Genomic DNA, 26,519 nt, shown 5'->3' with positions numbered 1-26,519 from the left:
TGGATGGATCTCAGAATACTATTGTTCCCCTTTAATGGGCAGCTATATCTGTTAACCTTTTGAAAGAGGTTTTCAACATGCTATGAGTATAGATGTCTTGACCTTTCTTTACTATTAACCTCACTAAAGAGGACAGAACTGAATTCAACTCGCTTAACAAACATTTTAATCTTGTACAAGTTTGCAACTATCTTGCTACAAAAAAAAAGATAGGGGTGAAAGTTGAAATGAAGTATGGACATTGTTCCTTTGAAGCCAGCATTAAGATGTAGGCCCAGTGTGTAAACTGAAGAAATGAAATGAGTATCTGTCACTGGAACAATACACTTGCAAGACTTTGAATATATCACTGGATAACATCAATATGACCCCAATGTTAGACCTTAATTGTTGACTGTGATAAGGTATTGTAACTGGAGCCTTCAAAACAAAAGCTATTCATCTGATGCCAAAATCAGTGAAAGGTTCAGTTATTCTTGCTTTACTGAGCATGAAATGGAATTTGAAAGCCAATATTAAATGGGTTATTAAACTTAAGGCATGGTATTTTGTGATCCTTCCCTTCCCTATGTCTTTCTACTTGCATACATAATGTGGTTGCTATATTCTCTGTGGAATCAGTCATTTTCTGTGGCCTTTAGGCTTCAGTTAATTTTAACGTTTCAGTTCTTTAGTGTTTTTTACACAATAAACTAAAGATATGGTTCCACAAGGATTCAGACTTCAATTATCTCCATTGTGTATGCATGCCTTCACATATCGCATTACACAAATCATTCTTGAGAAATGAATATTCATATATAGCATTCAAAGCATCACAGCTTTAAAGCAAGATTTCCAGTGTTGCCAAGAAGACATTTCCCCCCTTGAACATAATTCCTCATCTCCTGAGCTTTCTGGGCCAGTTCACAAACAGTAGCTTTGGACTTTGCCACTCTTTACTAAGACAGCTTTTCTATGGTATATTGCATTTATCTACTTATAGAGTATTTATATTCCACTCTTCCAGCTACAAAATCTCCCAAAGCATTTTAGAAATTGTCAGCCTAAGAGTTCCCTGCCCTCGGGTTTACAATCAAAATAAGACATGAGACAACGGGGAAGGGGGTTGCAATGTGGGAGGGATTAAGACCAATATATATTGTCTCTTCTTCTTTCGCTCTGAGACCAGGGCAGTGGCAGTTGGGTTGGAGAGATGCTGGGTGTGATAAAGCTATATCTGCCTCTTTGTGGCCATAGTAGTCGCAGTTAGGATCATGGTAGTGGTGGGGGTATGCTTTCAAGCTGGTGGGAAGATCTTCATATGTTCCTCACATTTGTCATTTGATATCTACAAATATCTAATTGTGGAAAAAAGATTGTAGGCAAGGAGGTCAGGTACCCTGCCTCAGTTTACAATTTAATTAGCTTTTCCTTCCATGGCAAGAGGTCTGATCCAGAATCTGTTTAAGTCAAAGATGGAGAATTTATTATAATGCTGAAGTAAGATGAAAACTGGCTGAAATACTTCTTTGCCTATCCTCTGACTTTGGTCAGAACTATTGACAGCCAGGAAACATCAATAATGGTGGCAAAACCTGGAGCCACTTTGAGTCTCCTTGTGGAAAGAAAAAGTGGGGTATAAATAAACATCATAATAATAATAAAACTTATTTTTCTAAATTGTAGAATATGGAGAGAATGTAGACACAAATGTGACAGACAGATTAAAGTAGATGCCTGAGGAATCCAATCTGTGAATTCCAGGACAAAATAACATGGTCTGAATTTTCTGGACAAATGTGCAATTCGAAAGGTAATTATTTGCCAGCTTTTTCATTTCTTGAAAGGTCTAATGTATAATTATTGCTTGAAAAGTGTGCCAAATTACTTCTTAAATGGTGCATCTTGACACAAATCACATGTCAAACACAAGTGTGTTTTGACAGGTAATGTTATAAATCCTATGTCCCTCTTGAACCCCAAGTGTATTTCAGGGGTTGGTCTTAGGATGGTAGAGGATATCACCATCTATTTACATTGGTTTCCATTCTTGCATGAATAAAACACCAGTGTTTAGAAATGCATATTTTTAGAACTATGAAATTTTGAAGAAAAACATGTAAAATATACATTTAAGAAATGTTATATGCATATTTTCATGAAAATTTAAACAGTTCACATGTGAATGAGAAAAATGACTTGTAAATGCATGAATAATTGATCACAATGTGATAGATTCATTTATCCCTATATATAGGGATAATGTCTGCCTCAGAAGGACTTCCCATGTTACATGGGGTAGAAATCAGTGTGTGGTGTAATGGTTTGTGCTGGCCTATAACTCTGGAGAAAAGAGTTTGAATGACCCTGGACAAGTCATACTCTATGGCTCCATCTACGCTGCAATATAATGCAGTTTCAAACTGTATTACATGGCAGTGTAGATGGAGCCTCAGAGAAAGGCAAAGACAAATCTCAGTCAAAAATGACTTGATGACACACGACAACAGGGAATTCAGTTCTATTTTTATTGTTTCAAAATTTGACATGTACCTGTTTCAAGAAAGAACCCATAGCTGTCATTTTTGTGTACAACCATCACAGACATTAAGTCTAGTTGTGTCCGACTCTGGGAGTTGGTGCTCATCTTCATTGCTAAGCCGAAAAGCTGGCATTGTCCGTAGACACCACAGGTCATGTGGCTGGCATGACTGCATGGAGCACAGTTACCTTCCTGTCAAAGTGGTACTTATTGATCTACTCACATTTGCATGTTTTCAAACTGCTAGGTTGTCAGAAGTTATGGCTAGCAACAGGAGCTCATCCCTTCTGCGAATTCGAACAGCTGACCTTCCGGTCAGCAAATTCTGCAGCTTAGAGATTTATTTTTTGGTTAAAAAACAAATGTGTAGCTACCACACCTGTTTCAGTAATATGTGCCCAATATATATTTTGTTGATAAGAGACCTCCTCTAAAGGGAATTAGGTGTCAACAAATAATATCATTTTCCTCCTCAAAAATGGTGCCTAAAGGCAATAAACATTAGCATCCTTCCAGTCTTGTTTATATCTTACTGGTTTATATTTTAGCTTGCAAAATCTTTCAGTAAAGGAGACAGAAGGATTCTAGGATATACTTCCTTTTGGAAGGGATTTTTTAAATACTCTACCTTGAGTCCCCACTATTCATCCTATATTAAATAAATACATTAATTTAAAAATTAGTAACTCCATGCACAATCTTTATCCACCAAAGTAGCAAAGGAACATCCGAGCAGAAACTGTTTAATCCAAAGCCATGCTAACATAGGGGTGTTGGAAGCTATTTGGTATAGGGTTGGACTGGGTGGGCCATGTGGTTTCTTCCAACTCTATTATTCTGTTCAGGAATGCAATAATCCTGATTCAACTGAGGGCCCAACGTAGTGTCTGTGTCCTCAAGTTGAAGGAACTGTGGATCTGGCATAGCAGCTCTCCATCCCTTGGGCCCTTCTCCATCTTTTTAGTGGGAGGAACTCTAAAAACCCAGCAAATGTCCAGAATAAGCCAGCAGAATGCCAGTTCAGCCAGGCCAAGAGGCTTATGCTGAACCCTGTGGAATTAGCACATTTTAAAAGCCAGATAATTCTGGTCCAGATTGTTCCATTGTATGCCTGGGCTGCTAACTTCCCCTTCCTCGTTTCTATTCCAGAATACAATATTTGAAGCATTTGCCTTACTCATCTTCAGATTCTTAACATGCCTTTCTGAGAGCTAGCTCCTGGTTCACACAGATATGAATGCATATTAATATATGCCTATGAAAGCATATAATTCTTTTTCAGAATTTTGTAATGTGAACTGGCCCTTAGAGCCCTATGGAAAATATCACAATTTGCAGTAGGATTAGGGAGATGATTAATTTACATTGCTTGACTGGACCACCCATTATCAGGCAACATGAAACATTCCTTAGCAGAGAAATTTGCTTACTGCCTGATTAGCATAAGTGAATTTTAAGAGCTTTTTTAGTCAGTTTGCCCATTAATTTTGGCATAGTTGTGTTTAATTTGAGGCTCTTAAAGTAATAACAACATTTTAGTCTCAATGCGAGCATGACATAGTTGTATTAATAATTAAACATAGTTGTATTAATAATTAAATTTTCCCACATTTTGGATTCATATGTTTTATATACCTATTGTTTCATATGGATATTTAAAAGTTTATTGCAAGCAGAATTTTTATGGTGCTTTGCCTCAGTAGCAGTGCAGATACTGACTAAAATCAAACAGAACGGAAATCTTGTGCAGAAAAATTCTTTAATTCAGAGGTGCGTGGAGAAAATAGTAAGGTTTCTGTTTCTTCTCTTTCTTCTCTGTTATTAGCACATATCATTGGCACCTATATAATTAGGTGAAATATTACCAATTCCCCATTAATAGCAAGTGCTGACAGAAAACAAATCACTAGATTTAAATTTTCATTTTATAATTCTTGGATAATGACTAAAAAAGTGACTTCCTTAGAAGCTTCTCATGTGCAAAGTGACACCATTGCTTATAACCTAGTAAGTTTTCCTAGTGATAACATTGTCTTGCAAATGCTGCCATGCTATGATTTTCATATGGTATTGTGAGAAGATGATGCCTCGTAGAAATGAGAAAGAACATTTTGAATGAGGGACTAACCAGGGCATTCTGTTTCACGGCAAAGAGGACTCTGGTGTCAGATCTCAGCTGCTTAATTAGACTGAGTTAAAGGTGAAAGAAAAGATGCTTCTAACAATACAGAATAATTGCATTGTTGCATTTTGGCTCTAAAATGATATGTTAAGAAAGAAAGACAAAGAACAAAATCTGGAATGTCTTGTGTATTTAAAGGAAATAACACATTGTACCATGTGAAGCTAATTTTAAAATGTTTTGAATGGGAAGAGAAATGCGTGCACAATGACCATTTTTGTATTCACACATTGAATGTAATGCTACCCATATGACAACACAGACAGTGAAACACAATGCCCTTCTCTTATGCCAACTTAGTGGAAAACAGCTTCACTAAATTTAATGTGACCTTCAGCCATAGATTTGCCCTGTTAGACTATAATACTATACATACTTATCTGGAAGTAAGTACTCTTGAATGCAGTAGGGCTTGTATCTCAGTAAACATTCTTAGGATCCTCTCAATTTTTTTACTACAGTAAAAGCAATGACAGAACGGTTTTTTATATCAATCACATAACTTACATAAAATGTTATATACTATATAAATCTTTTTGGAAGATCTTGCAAGCTGAAAAAAGAACTGGCAGAGATGCAATGTTCTGCTACAAATAGCCTCCAGGGCAAGACATATTTCAATTATGTGAGAGATATTATTAGCTGTATTATTTTCAGTACCATCAGAAATTCTGTAAGTGTATCATGGCACTATCTGGACGTGAGGAGGCCTATCCAGTGCCTCCACTTCATTCTCAAGCATTCAGAATTCATTGCCAAGCCCCCAAAAGCACTATAATTATCATTAAAATAGATCTCTAGTAAAAATACTAAAATGTCACAAAGATCAAAAGAGAGGTGATTGGTTTTATGATGTTGCCAGTGAGATGCATGCATAAAAGGACAGAACCAAAAGGTCGGTGTAACTGGTTCTCTCTGTGCTTAAAAATATTACCCTATATACTTTTATATATGTTGACCTCATGTATAAGTTGAGGGCAGACTTTGGGACCAAAAGTATGGATTTTGATATGACCCATAGATAAGTTGAGGGTCATTCCATGGAAAGAACCAATTCTACCTCAAAGAGGCCAGCCATTTATCTACCGAGGCATTCAAAAAGGTCAGAAGATGAGAGAGTAGAGGGAGTCAGTATTCCTTTTAAGTGTTCCTAAAACAGATTAAGCTGTTGCCTTTCGCTATTCCACTCAGAGAAAATGGATGGTTCCTCTTTTTGGATAAGTTGACCCAGATTTTGGGTGTTGATATTTTGACTACATTTTCTAAACATATACATCTATATTTATAAAAGGATAAAAAAAAATCGGCCTAGGACAAAACAACAAAACTACACATCCCAGAAACACTAAACTTGGCAGGACAACCCCTCATCCATGCCTCTACGTTCATACAGCAAAAAGAAAAGAAAAATAAAGTCCTAATTAGAGGGAGATGAATAATTGTTTTTATCCAATTGCTGCCAGTTAGAAGCCTAAACTCTGCCCACTTGGTCTCCTAGCAACCAACTCAGCCCAGGGGACAGGCACAGTTAGGCCTCAGGCTTCTTCCCCACTGCCTATAAGATACAGATTATCTGATTTTAACTGGATTATATGACAGTGTAGACTCAAGGCCCTTCCACACAGCTATATTACCCATTTATAATCTTATATTATCTGCTTTGAACTGGATTATCTTCAGTCCACACTGCCAGATAATTCACTTCAGTGTACATTTTATACAGCTGTGTAGAAGGGGCCTCATATAATCCAGTTCCAAGCAGATAAAATAAGATTATAAATATACAATAGAGTCTCACTTATCCAACATAAACAGGCCGGCAGAACGTTGGATAAGTGAATATGTTGGATAATAAGGGATTCAGGAAAAGCTGATTAAACATCAAATTAGGTAATGATTATACAAATTAAGCACCAAAACATCATGTTATACAGCAAATTTGACAGAAAAAGTAGTTCAATGCTCAGTAATGCTATGTTGTAATTACTGTATTTACAAATTTAGCACCAAAATATCAAAATAAATTTAAAACATTGACTACATAAACATTGATTACTAAAAGGCAGACTGCGTTGGATAATCCAGAGCACTGGATAAGCGAATGTTGGATAAGTAAGATTCTACTGTAATATGAAATAATTACTGTGGTAATCCATTCCAACCCAATTCTGCCATGGATGACACAATCCAAGCACGCCCAACAGATGGCCACCCAGCCTCTCAATAAGAAGAGGAAGAAGAAGAAGAAGAAGAGGAGGAGGAGGAAGAAGAGGAGGAAGAAGAGGAAGAAGAGGAAGAAGAAGAAGAAGAAGAAGAAGAAGAAGAAGAAGAAGAAGAAGAAGAAGAAGAAGAAGAAGAAGAAGAAGAAGAAGAAGATCATCATACAATCATAAGGTTAGGAGACACCACTAAGGATCATCCAGTTCAACTTCCTTCTACCATGCAGGATGACACAAACCAAGCACTCCTGATAGATGGCCATCCAAGATCTGCACAGTAATAATACAAATCGAATCATAGAATCAGACAGTTAGGAGAGACCCCTAAAGGCCATCCAGTCCAACCGAACTCTACCATTGGACAATACAATCCAAGCACTCCCAACAGATGGCCAGCCAGCCTCCCAATAATAATAAGAATAAGAATATCATACAATCCTAAGGTTAGCAGATACCCTTAAGGATCATCCAGTTCAACTTCCTTATATCATGCAGGAGGACACAATCCAACCACTCCTGACAGATGGCCATCCAATATCTGCACAATAATAATACACATCGAATCATAGCATCAGACAGTTAAGAGACACCCCTAAAGGCCATCCAGTCCAACCCAATTCTGCCATGCAGGACACAACCCAAGCACTCCCAACAGATGGCCACCCAGCCTCTCAATACTACTACTACTACTACTAATAATAATAATAATAATAATAATAATAGCAACATCATACAATCCTAAGGATTGGAGTGACCCCAAAGGATCATCCAGATCAACTTCCTTCTACCATGCAGGAGGACACAATCCAAGCACTCCTGACAGATGGCCATCAAGCCTCTACATGATAATGATGATGATGAAGATGATGATGATGATGATGATAATAATAATAATAATAGAAGCATAGAATCCAAGAGTTTGGAGAGACCCCTAAGGGCCATCCAGCCCAACCCTTTCTACTATGCAGCAGGACACAATCCAAACATTCACAACACATGGACAACATATAAATACTATACAATACTACACAGGGACATAGACCCCCCTCTACCCTCAAAAACTTTCACAGTACACAAACAACCAAATGCATACTAAACATAAAGACAACCATACAACAGACATTCAATACTATCACTACCTCAACAAGTTCTCACCAACACCACTATATAACGCCACAGCAACGCGTGGCCGGACACAGCTAGTGAATATATAAGTTGCTTTCAAACTTCCCATTTGGCACAGAGAAATAATGTCCTTTTTCAGTGTTTCCAGAGCAATCTGAAAGAGAAATGAGTTGCCACAACAGTTTATGATGTCACACAGAAATCTAATATTGAAAGAAACCAATATTAATTTAGGGAATTAGTTGATACCTCTAGGCTGTTCCAAACCACTATTTGTTCCTTGTCACATTCTGTAGTTCTATACCTGTAAGTGGATACTGGTATTTAAATATTTTTTTTCTTTAAAGGGCAGTGACTATGTTTAGTTTTTGCATCATCATACAAAAATACTAAGTAAATACACAGCACTGAACAAAACAGATACATATTACCACATAACAAATGTGAGACGTCAGACAGCATTTAACATTTCAGTTCTTTTTTTTCTACAGGAACTTTATGTATGGACACATTGCATCTTTTCACTGCTTGATAACCGGACATCTCTGGGTAGTATACAGTATGTTAGATGTTAAACACTATGTTAAATAGATAGGACACAGACATTGAATCCAAGATAAAACCAGCATCAAAGAAAGAAGCAAATAAAAAAGTGGAAAGTTTCAGAAGCACTAAAACACACCTGGAAATACATGGGAAAATAATGTTTAGATCTCATGCCAAAAAAGATCATAATGGAGGCACCAGGTGAACCTCCCTGGGGAGGGGATTTCATAGATGGGCTGCCAGCAATGAAAAAAGTCTTCTCACTACTGATCATCCATTTCACCTCAGTTTGGCAGGAGGAAAGTTTCTGAATATGCCCTTGAGATACACATAGATAAATAATGGAGAAGGTGCCATATAACAAGCAGCAAACTATTTAGGACTTGAAGAATTGAAAATAGCCAGGAAACAGATTGGCAACCTGTGCAGATGGCTGAGCACTTGCATAATCGGATCACATTGGCTTTTTTCCAGTAAATAACCGATCCATTCAATTTTGAATTAACTGAGGTTTCCACACTGTTTTTAAAGGAGCCCCACATACTGTATCGCATAATAGTCACCATCACATAATAGTTTCCTTTGGGGGAAGGAGAAATTGGTATTTTGCTCTTCCCTGCATAATAGTTACACTCTTAATTAAAAGTGTGACTTCCCATTTGATGCTCCAGGGCTTGACTTAGCTCCCAGCTCGCTCCCCTGCTCCCCTGGCCTCTTTCCCTTTGGGAGCTTCCATGCAGGTAAGTTAAGCATCATGGCTGCTCCCTCAAAGGGACTATTATGCAATGAAAATAGCCTCTCAAAGGGTGCTTTTTTCACCATGTAATAGTTGCCACCGCATAATATATTTGCACACACCCTTTTTGATGAAGCGAGGGAGTGCAACTATTATGCAATTAAATGTGATATAATTTAGATGAGAGTTTACCAGAGTCTATAACCAAAATATTACACATGGATATGATCAAAAACTGTATTTGAGTATTCTCAGGTTAGATAATTAAACATTCTCTTGGTGGATCCGATGTGGACAGGGGAATTTCCATAACAGTACAGAGAAAGAGAGCCATTGCATCTAACCTGGAGACTTTTTGGATCAAACGAATTAATGCACCTCATGTATTGCAATTTATTAGGGTGCCCACTAAATGCACATAATCGATGGCCTGCTTGGGAAGGAAGAAGGGAAGATTGTTTAGTACCTGGCAGGTGCTGTACCACTCTTTGCCCAGTCATATGCAGATGCTGCCCAGTTCTTATATTATCATCTACTCTGGATTCAAAGCTTTGATTTTAAAAAAATGGTCAGTTTCTAGTGCCTGTATAAGTCATGATATGAGGCACTCTTCTGTGACATATTGAAAGAAAGATACCTGTCCCTGTCTTACTGGCACAAGTGAGGAGAGAGCCTCGGGTGTGAATGGCAGTGTTTAAGATGCATGGAAGAGAGGCGTTGCAAGGGTGTGATGTGAGACAAGGCAGGAGGAGGGCAAGGAGGGATACGGAGCAGTGCTAATAGTGAAGGCAAGAGGTGGGTCCACTATGAAGGCATGAGATAGTATAAGAAGGGAGTAAGTGTGAAACTTTGTGAGCAGATGAGGTGAGAGAAGGAATAGTAAGGAAAGTAGAGTGAGTAGCCTAGATGGCCAAGCATTTCAAACTTTCTTGTCAATTGGTTCTCTGAGGTCCCTTCCACATAGCTGAATAAAATCCCACATTTTCTGCTTTGAACTGGAATATATGGCAGTGTGGACTCAGATAACCCAGTTCAAAGAAGATATTGTGGGATTTTGTGCCTTGATATTCTGGGTTATATGGCTGTGTGGAACAGCCCTTAGATTAGTTGTAAATATAAAAAAGGCTTTATGGTTGAAACATAGTGGAAGAAAAATTAATTAATGTGCTGAATTTGAATTATAAATTATACAAGTAATTTCTAAAGTTAGAATAATTTAAATAATGTGTAAATTAGATTCCCAACTTTTTTTGGGAGAGGGATGTAATACAGCACAGCAGCTTAGTGGCAGCTTAGAGTTATAGCTGTTGATCTGCCTTGGGTTTGGTATGGTCAGCATTTTATAGGATTATAAGGATTTTTTTTTAAGCTAACACCCTCAATTTTGTCTGGGAGCTTTACTTCGCATTCTGTGTTTGGCACACCATAATTCCACACTGTTCTACACATTTGAAACTACTGTATTTCTCAAAATGAGGAACCGATGGCCATCATTCTCTGCTGCTTCTGTTACGTCCAAAGCTGAACAGCTGGTGTACTTGGCTCATCAAAAGCCTGAACCTCTAAGGTCAGCAGGCTGGGCTGGCACAATGGCATGGAAAAAGTGTCAGTCGACATTAGATATGCACATTTTGTTGTTAGAAGAAGATCTGTGGCTAAAAAGCTGCCTATTCATTTAGTGTTTCTTTTGTATGCCATACTTATGCAAAAAAGGAGAGTAGCATGGGGGGCCGAGGGGAAGGGAAATGCTACCCTCTCATCCGATCAAAGTGCTTCACTCCATGCTCAGCAAGATGTATACCTCCTGTCCAATGCTGTGACATTTTGTGTTGCCTTGAACTGTGAAGAATAGACAAGGAATGATGAAGTGGATTGTTTGTGTGCATGTGTGTGCATGTTCGTGTTGTACCTGAGTTTAGTCTGTCTGGCTCCTAAATAGAATAATCAATGTTATTATCTCTTCCTCTCTTATCTAAATCACATCAGGATTCTACAGGAGATCAATAGCTACAACAAAGAAGGCTGGTGCTTTCATTCCCTTGAGACTCATTACTCTGCTGCCTAAGATCTAGATATAGATTCACAGTAAGGTTATCTAGTGTTCCATAGTAGTTAACAACAACTGGCAGTTATTAATACTGCACTGCGACCCCAACTTTACAGTACCAGAGCTGATAACAGGCATGTCTAACAAACAGAAAAAAGTATTTGCTTTTATTCCATGAGCTTTCCCTTTTCCTTCTTTTTCTATTCCTTTGCATCCTCACACCCTCCTCCTCCCTGGCCCTAATATATCTTCTTTCTATTTTCAAGTTCTCTTCTAAATGTGAAATCTAAAACTGGGGCTTCATTGAAATTCTTAGCAAGTGCAAGTTTGTCTTTAAACAGACTAACATCTGCTGCAGCAATATAAAGCCTAATTAAAATAAATTTAGATCTTAAATTAGCCTTTTCAGTAACAGTTACTACACAAAGCCACTGGGTGATAAAATACATAATATGATAGTGTGAAAGAGAAAACATTGCTTGTCTTGCTTTTTTTTCTTCACCTAACACAATCCTTCCAAAAGAAAAAGAAAAGCTCACTTTTGCAACAGCACAGCTTTCATATAAAGAAGCCATAAATCACTTAGCAGTTTTCTCATTTTTAAAAAACAACATTTTGTAAAGAAAAACATGTTTTTCTCTTCAGTGTGAACAGTTATAATTTTTTTTTGTCAAAGCTAGATAACAAAAACCTTGGGCACATCACATGCTCTCAGCCTCAGGAAAAAAGTGCCTTAGGGTCATTTTGCCTTAGGGTCATGTGAAGTCTTGGCTCTGCCTTTTCTTCTCTTTTGCTTCAGTTCCCTCTGTTTAGGTTTTCCCAATAATGTAGATCCCGCCATTTGTATTAGTTTTTGGGTGGAGCATAAAAAAACCCCTAGAGGCCAGCCATAGTTGGTCTATTCTTTTTGCCTGGATAGAGCTTCTTTGCTAGACACCTCCTTTTTCTACAGCAGAGATATAGAGACTGGGTTTTGTCTGGAAATCCTAGGCTCAGCAATCCAAAACAGGCATCGTTAGCACTATAAACTCTGCTTTTAGCGGTACAGTGTTCCCTCACTTATCACTGGAGTTACGTTCCAGGACCACCCGCAATAAGTGAAAATGCGTGAAGTAGGGACACTATATTTATTCTATGTGTATAGGAGAGCAAACTACAGACCACTTACTACTATGCAGTCTGTACTTTATTTTAGCAGTTACAATATACAGTACACCGGCAGAGAAGAAGAACAGAAGCTAAATAACCCTTTTTTATTTCCAAACCTTCCCTACCCTACCCCCCTCTCACTTTATTTCTCCCTTTCCCCCCTTCCACAACCCCTTGCGCACCGCAGAAACCCGCGAAACAGCGAAAATACAGCGATAAATGTGTACATTATTATTAATAGAAAACCCGCAAAACAGCGAGGGAGTGAAAAGTGAGCTGCAAAGTAGCAAGGGAACACTGTATACATATACCATTAGCCCCAGAGACAACAGAAGCTTGTAGTCAGCCCAAGTATCACAAAGAAAGAAGATTGAGACCAGAGGCGGTCCAACCATAAGGCAAACTAGGCACTCGCCTGTGGCGCCATCGTCCCGGGGGCGCCATTGTCCTGGGAGGAGGGCGCCACTCTCCGCCTCTTTCTCCTTCGGGCCTCCCGGCGGCCGCGCTGGGCCTTCTGGCCAGCGTGAGATCGCCTTCACACCACGCGAGCCCACCTTTGGGGCCTTCAGAGATTGTGAGGTCTGTGGGAACTTGGAAGCTAGGTAAGTGGGGTTTATATATCTGTAGAAGGTCCAAGGTGGGAGAAAGAACTCTTCTTTGAAGCAGGTGTGAATGTTGTAATTAATCACCTTGATTAGCATTTAATGGCCCTGTGGCTTCAAGGCCTGGCTTCTTCTTGCCTGGGAGAATATTTTTTTGGGAGGTGTTAGCTGTCCCTGATTGTCTACTGTCTGGATTTCTTCTGTTTTCAGAGTGTTGTTCTTTATTTATTGTCCTGATTTTAAAAAAAATACTGAGGGCTATCTGGGTTATCTAAGTCCACACTGCCCTATATCCCTGTTCAATGTTTAGTGCTAAATTCGCAAATATAGTAATTCCTACATAACATTACCATGTATTGAACTGCTTTTTCTATTGATTTGTTGTGAACCATGTTTTGGTGCTTAATTTTTAAAATCATAATGTAATTTGCTGTTTAATAGGCTTTTCCTTAATCCTTCCTTATTATCCAACATTTTCGTTTATCCAACGCTTTTATTTTTCAGTGATTGGTTTGGGGGGGCGCCAAAATTCTGTTCGCCTACACTGGAAAAATACCTAGGGCCGGCTCTGATTGAGACAGCCTTTGGGCCCCAGATTGCGAGTCATTGCTTCACACCAGAGACAGCAAAATCAGCAAAATCTCACTTTGTAATGTATTGTTTTAAGTTATCTTTCAATAGCCTCAGGTGGAGTTAACCTTTTATTCATCTTGTTTTAGTAAACTTGTTTTGGTTATATTTTCACCTGGCCTAAATTGCCTCTGTATGTTAAAGGCCTTGATCTTAATAGAAGGTATACAGATAGCTGCTGAGTAAAGCCAGACACTATAGTTTTCCCAAAGGCTCAGGCGTGCCAGCACAGGTCACCGTAAGTTATTATTATTATTATTATTATTATTATTATTATTATTATTATTATTTACAGTATTTATATTCTGCCCTTCTCACCCCGAAGGGGACTCAGGGCGGATCACATTATTGACACATAGGGCAAACATTCAATGCCCATAAACACATCAAACAGAGACCGAGACAGACAGACGCAGAGGCAATTTAACCTTCTCCTGAGGGGATGTTCGATTCTGGCCACAGGGGGGAGCAGCTGCTTCATCATCCAACCTGGAGGCCCAGAACAACAACAAGGCCAATATATTTGCAAACAATTTACATAAAATCTTTTGTTAATTTTATCTTTTATCAAACATGTAATCAATAGAAATCTGCATTTCTCTTTTGATTGTGGCTAAAGAAGAAGCGGTGTTTGAGTAGACTAGGACAGGGCATCTAATATCAACTAGTAAGTAAACAAGAGGAAACTGGGTAAAATTCTAGACTTTGAGATATATTAGCTAGTGTGTCCATTTCTGGGGATGCTTAAATACCTCCCTCGCTAGTGGGATGGAGCTGTGGTGGCGCAATGAGTTAAACCGTTGTGCTGGCTGAACTGCTGACCTAAAGATCTGAAGGCTGGTGGTTCAAATCTGCGAGATGGGGTGAGCTCCTAACCTTCCATGTGGGCACATGAGAGAAACCTCCCACAGGATGGTAATACATCCAGGCATCCTCTGGGCAACCTCTCTGCAGACGGCTGAGTCTCTCACACAAGAAGCGACTTGCAGTATATTCTCAATTTGCCTCTGACACAGTTATTAAAAACTGGTGGGATTATAAATTATGAACCCATTGTATCTGTAGGTGAAATCAAAAGTAATTAAATTTCATTTTTATCATTCTCACATTTATGAGATATAATGGTTTGAATCTGTAAATGTCCCATAGCAAATATCTTTTTAAATCAAAATATGAATGTTAATGCATTGCAGGTCTTATAAATAATACTGGTTCACATTAACCTTTGTGTTGCATTTATTCTTGCTTAAACATTTATGGCAGAAAAGTGCAAGTATATAACCATCTTTGGATGACCTAACATAGCCCCTACTAATTTTCCTTAAAATTATAGTGCATTGCCACTAGACTATGAATATAATTCCTCAGTTGTGTAATAACGGAAAAGTTAATGGCAAGTTAAAGAATGCTAAAGATATGTTACACTTAGGTGATTAGTATCTGATTACAAAATTGGGCTATTTTGACAGTTGACTTTTAGACTTTTGACTTCTTAGTCACTGTTTGCAGATAATGCATAGCTCTTGTTATTCATTATTTCAAATCTTTTCTCCATCTTTTCTCCATTGTTATGGTTGAAAGTTGAGCAGAAGCTAGTATCAGATAGCATTGGTCTAGTTCTAGCAGACTATAACTGTTTCCATCCCTTCCAAACCAATGTGTTTTAAAATGGTCGCAAGGCAGAAAGAGAGTGTGGAAGTAGAGTTTCCATTAAGGGCTATTTTCTACTCATATCCTGGAATGAAAGTCATTATAGAGGATGACAAGGAAAAAATACCATACCTAGAGATAATGGGATGAAATTGGGCAAGAGAAAATGAGTAGGCCATTTTGTCATATTGAGATCTATTAGAAGGTGAAACAGACAAGTCTCCCCAGGGAAATTGTAGATGACATTCAAGCATTTGAGTCATGTAAAAAACTATACTGACATATATTTTCAAGCATGCACTATAATATGTAGTGCAGAAGTTCAAAAGAAGGTAAGGGTAATACAGAACTGGTTAAAACAATTAATATGACATGGGTAGGAAGAATTCAAAAGTGGAATGCTATATTTCATTGATTCTAAGATACACTGCTCTCCCCACAAAAAAATCTAGGTTTAAAAAAGGGTTGCATCTTAGAATTGCAGGCTTCCTAGATTCACGGTTGTTGGTTTTTTTTTTAAAGGGGATTAATAGCAATGAGCCCAGGTTGGAAGACCAAGCGATCTCTCTCTCTCTCCCCTCCCCTCCCCCCCCCCCCCCGGCCAAGCAATGTAGCGGATAGCTTTGAAAGCCAGGAAGAGAGGATGCAGGTGGAAGGCTCAGCAGTCGAGCTGGAGCCCAGCAGTGCCCAGCAGCTCCCTTAGCCAAGCTTTGAAGAAACATGGAGCATGAAAGGTGCTGCTACTTCTCAGCTTGCAGAACAAGTGCAAGTGAGTTCCTCTGAGAAGCCAGAGGAAGAGTTAACTGTTCCAGTTTTTGTGAACCCATGAAAAGAGAGGTCTCAGCTGCATAGGTCCTTGAGATAAGGTGAGAAAAGAGCCAGCAACAGGCAACACCTGCGAATTTAGGATTAAGAAGCTCAGGGGTGGGACCTTGTTTCTGACAGTAATGCCAGTTTTAGAAGCTACGGTCTTGGACTCATACTATCTTGTGTTTCCTGAACCCTGGCTTCGCTTGGACATCAGCTATGAATTCTGATTCAACCTTGTAATTGGCTTGCATCCCTAGAACAGAATTTGACTTCTCTATTTGTGTTATCTTGCTAATGTTGGTACCTCTGTTGGACTATTGGCTTGACCTCAGACTGTTGATTAAAGTTCTGTAGTATTTGGGGTCAAGGCTTCCGACAAGCAATCTTTCAACTGGCTTTTCCCCCAACGATGTCTCAGCTGCCCCCCCCCCCAGTGATCTCTCAGTCGCCCCCCCCCCCCGCAATCTCTCAGCTGTCTTTTCCCTCCAACAGTCTCTTGGGGTACCTCAAGGGGTTTTCCCTACCCCAATGATCTCTTAACAGCTTTTCCCCCAACAATCTCTCAACTGTCTTTTCTACCCAGTGATCTCTCAGCTGTCTTTTCCCTAGTGATATCTGGGCTGGTTTCCCACAAAAGCAACCTTTCCTCCCTCCCCCCTCCTCCAGCAATTTCTCTGCTCTCTCTCTCTTCCCCTCACCCAAGAGATCTCTCAGCTGGCTCTACACCCCCTCCCCCCCCCCCGCCACCATTTCTCATGCAGACAAGATTCCAAACTCTATGGTTTCCTGAAAGAAAAATATGTTTTCTAAAATTGAAGATACAGAGTGTGTGTGTTGGAGGGAGTGATAGCATCCTAGATTTGGGACCTCATCAGATGGAAGTCCATAAGCTGGAGATCCATAAGCTGGAGGACAGCAAGGAAATCTATGGGGCAGTGCCCTGCATTGCTTTACCATCCCATGCCATTTCCCATCTACCTCCAGCTATGTCCCGTGCTGTCCACAGCTTAGTCAATTAGAACATTAGTAGTCAGCCATGTTCTCAGGCAGCCTCTCAACACGCTGTCAAGACACAACCAGGATGGAGCTGGGACAGAGACTTGCCAGAAGTAGCCCTGTATCATGTGATGGGTTCCGCTGGGCTACATTCTGGCTATGTCTCGGCACAGCCCTAGGACAGAGGGAAAGCCTCATTTGATGAGGTCCCTTGTGAAATACAGTAGATGAACTGAAGCAATATAGAGTCCCTATCATTTTGAGAGCATTATATAGTAATCTACAGTTAATAAGCTTTGTTCTCTCCAAAGAACTAAGGTCAATAGAAACAAATTTTTCCTCTCTCCTATACAGTGTTCCTTTTCCCCATGTAGATGTAGGACTAGCTGAATACTAAACTTCACACTACTGTTGCCAGGGGAATCCAAGTGGAAGTATAGATATGAGAGGGTAGGCAAATTGAGGTCTTTATCCCATTATGGATAAAACCTATTCTTCACAATAAAACTTATTTTGCATATGTTCATTGATTTTAAATTAATAATGCCATTTTTCTAAAGCTTTATAGATCTGAGTCCCTTTATCATAATACCTGCCTGCAAACTGATTCCAAAGTGAAAAAGAAATTTGCATTCAATTCAGCACAACGAGGCAGCCTCTTACTCCTCCCAATAGGCTCAGGCAAAAACAAACTGCTGCATCATCTCCTAGCTGATCTTTTCTTCCTTTTTAATAACGTTTGCCATCTTGAACATGCTCTGTTGTTTCTTAGCTATAGGTTTCTTGGTTTCTAAAATGAGTAGAGTATATCATCTACATTTACTGGATTATCCCACATTCCAATCTGTAAAGCATACCTACACAATTCCTATCCACCTTTAAGTTTACTAGATTTTCTGAGCGCCAACTGGGAAATTTTATATATACAATTATTTATTCATTACATGTATTTATATTCTGATTTTTCTGTTTTAAAAGAGATTCAATTCCTGCCTCATTCTATGTTTACTTGACTATTCTATGCTCCAGCTTGGAAATTCCAATTCTTATTCTATTTGCACACAACTTCCTCACTTCTTTGCTCATTTTTCCTTCTCCAGCTACACAACATTTTCTTCCTCGTGGTCCCTTGTCACCATCTTCAGAATCTCTGATGTTCACTTTTTCTTCCATGCACAGTGAAACCCTGAGCTTTGAATACTGATTGGTCTAATACTCAGACATTGTTTGAGAACACTAGTATCTCTTTCTTTTTTCCAGTCTGAAAAAGAGTGCCTTAATGATCTGCTCCAAAGGAGCAAGTAAAAATTATTGTTTAAAAGTAAATTGTGACAGATATTATTACTACAGAAAATAAATATACTGGACAGGTCATATCATTTTGTAATTACAAGGGTCTTCATCAGGAGTCGATACCCGCTCCTTCAAAATAATGAGTTAAAATCTCTGTTCTATAATCACTGTATACATATTAATAAAACTGTGACCTTTGCAAAGCAAGGCAGCATACAATTTATGGGGCAATTTACATATTTCATCATCGTTGGTTGAAATGACTGTTGAACTCTACATTCTCTTTCTGTAAATTACTACGTGCAGTTGGAAAGAGGACCTTGGCAAAGAGCTCTTGACTTCATGACTTTTGCCAGATGTAAAGGAGATGCAAAGTGTCTTGACCATTTAGACTCACTGTGAAGGATTTTACTGCCTTTAATTTACAGAGGTTTAATTTGAATGTGGGGTGAAAGGATTTTTTAAAAAAGAGAAGGCCATTTTATTAATGCCTGATTAGTTTCTTAGTTGAGTCTCTTCGCTGATTTAAACTTGTATGGAGGTGGTATTTCATTTGGCCGCAGAAGAAAATCTACATTTGATGTTTTGAAATTGACTACTGTCTATACATTTTACACAATCCAAACATAATAAGTATTAGCAAATACAAAATCAGAAATAGCAAAGACATTTTCCTCTTTCTTAAAAAAAAGTATTTTGTAATATTAACTTCATTTGGAATAAGTGGCCCAGCAATGTTCACTTTCCTTCCAAGCAGAGCCGGCCCAAGGTAATTTTCAAGTGTAAGCGAAACAGAATTTTGGTGTCCCCCCCCCCCAAAAAAAACCAATCACCAAGAAATAAAAGGTGGAAGGTAGAGGTGAATAGAATGGATAAAAGCGTTTACCTTACAAACCAGAAGTTTATTACAACATTATGTTCATATAGTAACATTACATAGAATTAACGCCAATTTTGCATTTTAGAATGCAAATATTTTAATAAACTTTGCAACAATTTTAATTTTTTTGTTATTTTTAGTCTACAAGTACTACACTAAGGTTTCCTGGTCATGCTGTCTCAGATTTTTCAGACTTCGGACTTGCTAATAATCAGTTTTGTTTTGGAGAATGCAGCCCCAGGAGAATAGACACTTCCTTTTTCAGGAAGCGAACTCTTGTCCTTCAGAAGTGCCACGCCAGCCTGGACCATTGTCATGGGGGTGGCAACCTATCCAGCCTCTGGCCCCTTCACTTGAGTGGATATTTCAACATCCAGTTTTCCTTTATACAAATTAACTTGAACACTTTTAAAAATTAAAAACTGATTTTTCTGGCTTTCAATTTTGAAAACTCCTGTACTAGGGAATCTGTTTCCATTTCATCCAACAAGCTATTTTCAATGGCCAAGGTTGATAGTCCATTCAAGCGCTCTTTACTCACAGTAGATCTTAAGTAATTTTTTATAAGTTTTAATTTTGAAAAACTTCTTTCACCGCTGGCCACGGATATTGGAAGTGTTAAAAGAATTCTCAATGCAATGTAGACATTTGGGAAAGTATCATAGAATCATAGAATCATAGAAAAGTAGAGTTGGAAGAGACCACATGGGCCATCTAGTCCAACCCCCTGCTAAGAAGCAGGAAATCTCATTCAAAGCACCCCCGACAGATGGCCATCCAGCCTCTGCTTAAAAGCCTCCAAGGAAGGAGCCTCCACCACAGCCCTGGGGAGAGAGTTCCACTGTCGAACAGCTCTCACAGTGAGGAAGTTCTTCCTGATGTTCAGGTGGAATCTCCTTTCCTGTATTTTGAAGCCATTGTTCCGTGACCTAGTCTGCAGGGCAGCAGAAAACAAGCTTGCTCCCTCTTCCCTATGACTTCCCTTCACATATTTGTACATGGCTATCATGTCTCCTCTCAGCCTTCTCTTCTGCAGGCTAAACATGCCCAGCTCTTTAAGCCGCTCCTCATAGGGCTTGTTCTCCAGACCCTTAATCATTTTAGTCGCCCTCCTCTGGACGCTTTCCAGCTTGTCAACATCTCCCTTCAACTGTGGTGCCCAAAATTGGACACAGTATTCCAGGTGTGGTCTGACCAAGGCAGAATATAGGGGGAGCATAACTTCCCTGGATCTAGACGCTATTCCCCTATTGATGCAGGCCAGAATCCCATTGGCTTTTTTAGCAGCCGCATCACATTGTTGGCTCATGTTTAACTTGCTGTCCACAAGGACTCCAAGGTCTTTTTCGCACACACTGCTGTCAAGCCAGGCATCCCCCATTCTGTATCTTTGGTTTCCATTTTTCTATCCTCCAAACCACGATTTATGAAAGACAAGGCTTCAGCTGGGAGACTTCTAGGGGGTAGCATATTTGCAAGTATTTGTAGCTCATCATACAGATTATCACCATTCACATCATGGTCTTCTCCATCCGTCAAAACAGTTTGAAGGTGTTGACAGGCGTTCTTCAATTCTTTGTCATTCAGACATTTTCCAAGGCTTGAAATATCATACAGAAATTTGAAACTTTCACTATGGTTGTCCATAAGCTCAAATCTCTCCTCTAATGATGATATTGCTGTGTCAAGCACAACAAAAAAGAAGTTCACTTTAAAAGAATCTTTACCAGAATGTACAGCTTCATCTTTACTTTCATAGGAAAACTGTCTGCTTACTTTTCTCGGTCGAGGTAGTGGTTCTTTTTCAAAGTCGGAAGTAGCATCGATTTTTCCTGCAAGTTCCTTTGCATCTGTAATGACGCTATTTAGACCTTCAGATCTCATCCTTTCTAGGAATGTTTTCACATTCTTAATAAGATCCATAGAACTTTGAAGATCAATTGTCACTTTTTGCATCTGTTTACTAACCATATTGATCTTATTCTGGATCTCATGCCATGTCACTAAACTGCACAGAAACGTGAAGCTTTGCAGCTTTTAAGAAGAGCAACAGCACGGGTCTTATAATATCCATCAAATTTCTGACATTGAGAAGCTTCATATAAGGCGTCATATACTTCTTCAATATGGTACCTCAAAGGCAACAATGCCTCGATTCTACTTTCCCACCTAGTATTGCTGAGTGGTTTGAGTGTGAGAGTTGAAATATGCTTCAACAAAATACTCCATCTTAGAGGAGAACTTGAAAAAACGTTATAGAGGTCTTGTATGGTGGTGAAACACTCTGCTGCAATACTGCAAGACAGAGCTGCATCATTTACGACCAAGTTCAGGGAGTGGTTTCCACATGGTACATAAAAGGCTCTAGGATTTAAATCAAGGATCCTCCTCTGGACTCCAACATGTTTTCCCTTCATTGCAGAACCATTATCATAGCCCTGGCCTCTCATGTTTTTTAACGGAATGTGTCGTGCTTCCAACTCTTTGAGTAATATTTCTGTGAGACCTTCACCTGAAGGATTGGCAACAGGAACAAAGCCTAAAAAATGTTCCTTAATTGAGGCATCTTCATTTGCTTCACATTTAACGAATCTTACCACCAACGTCATTTGTTCGGTGTTGCTAATATCAGGAGTGCAGTCTAATATAATAGAATAATACGTTGCCTCGTGTAGTTGTTGTAAAATATTATTCTGGATCTTGCCTGACAAGAAAGCAATAAACTCGTCCTGGACATTTTTGCTCAAATAGTGAACGTGTGTTTCTTTGGAACTGACTCTTCTCACATGTTCGGCCATCGGATCATCAAACTGTGCTATATGTTCTACCAATTTTAAAAAGTTGCCATTATCTGGTTCAAATAGAACATCTTTTGTCCCTCTAAATGCCAATCCTTGAACCCCCAAAAACCGTACAATACATAGCAAGTGTTTCAGAACTTGCTGCCAGTGTTTACTTTCACCATAAATAAGTCTTTCATGCTCTGCATCAATAGTTTTCTTTAAATGTAAACATTGAGAGAGTTCATGCCAAGATGCACGGTTTTTAATATGAGTACGGGATTTCTCATGACTGGTCAAAAGCTTGCCCAAGTTACTCCAGTCAGAATACCCTTGGCTACTAGCAAAAACAAATTTGGCATTTCCAAAAATTTTGCAAGAAAAACAAAACACTGCATTTTTTGATACAGAATACAGTAGCCAATATCTGTTGACTTGCTCTCCATTGCACAGCTTCCTTGTATAATGATATGAGGAAAATTTCCTTCCATTAATGTCCTTTGGAAAATTTATGCCTCTGACTTGCTGAGGTCCTCGTTCAACAAGTAATTTCCGTGCCTCGTCATTTATTTTGAGTGGCCACTCTCCACAGTCATTTGAAAGCAATAATAATGGGTCTCTGCTTTGTTCCTGAAAAAAAAAGTGGTTTATGTTAACTTCTTAAAGTTTTTCTAAGATGTAATGCAATGCAAGATCAATAATACCTCATTATGCAATCTTTAATAAAAAATGAACCGTACAGGCCAAGGCCAATTATATTTTCCTAAAATGTGTACTAATAATTTTAAATTGAATCTACTTACAGATTCAATGGTTTGCCGACTTGTAGATGGCAGGACTGCATCTCCTAATAAATCATCATCCACATCTTCCGTGTCGGTCCTAGTTATGTCACAACCAATATTTAAAGGTGCTAATGGTGTTGCTGAAGTCGCAGTGAAGTCTTGACTTGTTGATGGTCCAGGTAGAGGCTCAGATATTAGTATCTTGCTGTCATCATCATGATCTGATTCAGTCAATTTTGTTGTCTCTGGGTTTTCTGTCTCACATGATGGTGAAGTCATTAAAAACCTTTGCAATGCTTTAGCTTGACTCTCATCTTCTTTGCAATGCTGCAATCTCCTTTTACGATGAAATGCTCCTGATGGCTTCTTCTTGCTTGACATTTTCTGCTAAAAAACCCAACTCGTCATACAAGGAAGGGGAATGACATAGAACAACTTTCAGCTTATGACAACACAGCAGAAATACAGCCTGCTGCTCCATCCAAGTACAGTAGTCTCAGTTATCCCACATAAATGGGCCAGTTGAGCGTTGGGTAAGCAAAAAATGTTGGATAATAGGGCAAGTGTGAATAACTGCAATTGATCACCTTGATTAGCATAGAATAGCCTTGCTAGACATGGTTATGGACCAAGCATTTGAGCATTATTCCTAGCAGTGAAATACTTGAGGACTTTTTAATATTGACCACTGGACTGATTCTGGACTATGATTTTGAACTTGTGTGATTGTAATTGTTGTTTTTAGTAGTTTTTGTTTAAATGTTTGAGTTTAATTGTAATTATATTATTGGAATTTGTATGTCGGTCATCAAATTGTTGCCAGTTGTGAGGCCACCCTGAGACCTCTTCGGGTGAGAAGGGCGGGACAGAAGTATGGGAAATAAATAAATAAATAAATAAAATCAGGACAGTGAAAAAAGAACACTCAAAAACAGGGGAATTCCAAACATGAAACAATCAGGGCCAGCTAACACCTCTCAACAAAGATATACAAACCCCACTTGCCTAGTTTCCAACACACCTCACAACCTCTGAGGATGCCTGCCTTAGATGTGGCCCTCCTCTGGACACTTTCCAGCATTATTTGGCAGAGAAGGAGAAAGAATTTGGGCCCTTCCACACAGCTCTATAACTCAGGATATCAAGGCAGGATAACCCACATTACCTGCTTTGAACTGGATTGTCTGAGTCCTTACTGCCATATATCCCAGTTCAAAGCACGTAATGTGGGTTATTTGTTTGAAGCCATTCTTTCAAGTTCCAGTCTCCAAGGCAGAAGGCAACAAACTTGGTCCATCCTCCCTATGACTTCCTCTCACATTATTATACACGGCCGTCAAGTCTCCTCTCAACCTTCTCATCTACATGCAAAACATGCCCAGATCTTTAAACCGCTCCTCATAGGGATTATTCTCCAAAGCCTTGATCATTTCAGTCACTCTCCTCTAGACAGATTCATGTTATCATTTAGAATTACAGTAGAATCTCACTTATCCAAGCCTCGCTTATCCAAGCCTCTGGATTATCCAAGCCATTTTTGTAGTCAATGTTTTCAATATATCATGATATTTTGGTGCTAAATTTGTAAGTACAGCAATTACAACATAACATTACTACGTATTGAACTACTTTTTCTGTCAAATTTGTTTTATAACATGATGTTTTGGTGCTTAATTTGTAAAATCATAACCTAATTCAATGTTTAATAGGCTTTTCCTTAATCCCTCCTTATTATCCAAGATATTCGCTTATCCAAGGATTAGCTTGGATAAGTGAGACTCTACTATACTCATTATTTTTCCTGGAAACTTTCCAAGGCCTGAAGATAGGAGCTATGGTGGCACAATGGGTTAAACTCTTGTGCCAGCTGAACTGCTGAACTGAAGGTTGGGTTGCTGACCTAAAGGTTGCCAGTTCGAATCTGCAAGACAGGGTGAGCTCCCGTCTGCCAGCTCTAGCTTGTAGGGACATGAGAGAAGTCTCCCAGTAGGATGGTAACACATCTGGGCATCCCCTGGGCAACATCTCTGTAGATGGCCAATTCTCTGACACCAGAAGCAACTTGCAGTATGTTCTCAAGTCGCTTCTGACAAGGAAAAAAAGCTGATGGTTTGTAGATCAGTCATAAAGAAATTACCATAAATAAATGTCTCTTAAATATTTTGCCAATATCTGCTTATTATTCCTTCTATCCAATAGAGAAAAGTTCCATAATAACCTCAGGCCCATCATGAAAGTTGGGCAAGGTTACCTTCCGTACAATTTACAGAATCTTTCACCTAGCATGAACACAGAACTTTTGGTAGGTAAAGGTAAAGGTTTTCCCTTGACGCGACCGACTCTTGGGGTTGGTGCTCATCTCCATTTCTAAGCCGAAGAGCCGGTGTTGTCCATAGACACCTCCAAGGTCATGTGGCCGGCATGACTGCATGGAGCGCCGTTACCTTCCCGCTGGAGCGGTACCTATTGATCTACTCACACTTGCGTGTTTTCAAACTGCTAGGTTGGCAGAAGCTGGGGCTAACAGTGGGCCGCAAGTTCAGCAGCTCAGCACATTATCACATTGTGCCATCAGGGCCCCCACTTTAGGTAGCTCTACTCAAATGAAATCATCCAAATGAAATCATTACAAAGGAAATCCAGTTAGTTCATCCTTTCATAGACCAAAACAGTTTAATGGAGACACCCAACCCACATAAACTGGATTACTCAGGATGAGGTCAGAAACAACCAGTCAGCTAATCATAGAATCATATGGGACATCCAGTCCAAAACCCTGCCATACAGGAAGAGCACAATCAAAGCACCCCCAAAAGATGGCCTTCCAGCCTCTGTTTAAAAACCTTAAAAGGAGAAGCTTCTACTGAACTATGAGGCAGTGAGTTCCACTGCTGAACAGCTCTTACAGTCAGTAAGTTCCTCCTAATGTTCAGTTGGAATCTCCTTTTCTGTAATTTGAACCCACTGCTCCATTGAGTCCTAGTCTCCAAGGCAGCAGAAAACAAGCCTGCTCCCTCTTCCTTAAGACATCCTTTTAGATATTTAAACATGGTGATCATGTCTCCTCTCAACCTTCTCTTCTGCAGGCTAAACAGACCCAGCTCTTTAACCTGCTAATCATAGGGAAGGTGGGAGCCCCCAATAGCACAGTGTGCCAGCAGGACTGATGACTTCCCCGTTCGAATCCAACCTGGGGAGAGCACGGATGAGCTCCCTCTATTAGCTCCAGCTCCATGTGGAGCGGTCTGAATCAAGGTAAATCAGGATGGTGGCGATGAGGAGAGCAGCCAGTTAGGGAACATTTAAAAAATGGTAATCAACGATATGGGAAATAAAGAACATGGACAGATTGACTTTCCTGATGAAGAAGCATCATGGAAAACCAATCAAAGAAACAGGAATATATAAGAAAAGGACAGACACAGATTGAAGGAACTCCATAACTGAAATAAGAAATAGCCAACCCAGGCAATATAAAAGGGGGGGCACAATCTGCCCCCTAATAAAATAAAACAACTACTCCTCTACATCCAGCAACTTGCTCCACAAAGAGACTAGACTCATT

At 39.3% G+C, this 26,519-nt stretch overlaps 2 protein-coding genes and 1 long non-coding RNA gene across 4 annotated transcripts in view; 2 read left to right on the top strand and 1 right to left on the bottom strand.

Annotated features, from left to right (window-relative positions):
- Positions 1-26,519, top strand: part of sash1 (SAM and SH3 domain containing 1) — a 713,255-nt gene that overhangs the window by 379,525 nt on the left and 307,211 nt on the right. The window lies entirely within an intron of this gene.
- The window catches only part of LOC134298164 (uncharacterized), a 125,316-nt gene that overhangs the window by 66,625 nt on the left and 32,172 nt on the right, over positions 1-26,519 (top strand). Inside the window, exon 2 of the long non-coding RNA XR_010005118.1 lies at positions 1-26,519. This exon is cut by the window's left edge and continues 43,763 nt beyond it; it is cut by the window's right edge and continues 32,172 nt beyond it. This is a non-coding gene — a long non-coding RNA (uncharacterized LOC134298164).
- Positions 21,393-23,335, bottom strand: LOC107983386 (zinc finger MYM-type protein 1-like). The gene is made up of 2 exons (XM_016996884.2): positions 22,973-23,335; positions 21,393-22,799 (listed from the first exon to the last, which is right to left on the bottom strand). The coding sequence occupies exons 1-2, from the start codon at positions 23,333-23,335 to the stop codon at positions 21,393-21,395; spliced, it is 1,770 nt and encodes a 589-aa protein (XP_016852373.1).

The sequence above is a fragment of the Anolis carolinensis genome, chromosome 1 (genome assembly GCF_035594765.1).
Source record: "Anolis carolinensis isolate JA03-04 chromosome 1, rAnoCar3.1.pri, whole genome shotgun sequence".
In the NCBI taxonomy this organism is placed as follows: Eukaryota; Metazoa; Chordata; class Lepidosauria; order Squamata; family Dactyloidae; genus Anolis; species Anolis carolinensis.
This window is presented reverse-complemented; position numbering and strand designations above follow the sequence as displayed.

Coding starts and splice junctions, on each gene's coding strand:
- LOC107983386 (XM_016996884.2), bottom strand. CDS start 23,335: ATGTCAAGCAAGAAGAAGCCATCAGGAGCATTTCATCGTAAAAGGAGA. Junction 22,800..22,972: donor GTCGGCAAACCATTGAATCT/GTAAGTAGATTC, acceptor TTTTTTTTTCAG/GAACAAAGCAGAGACCCATT.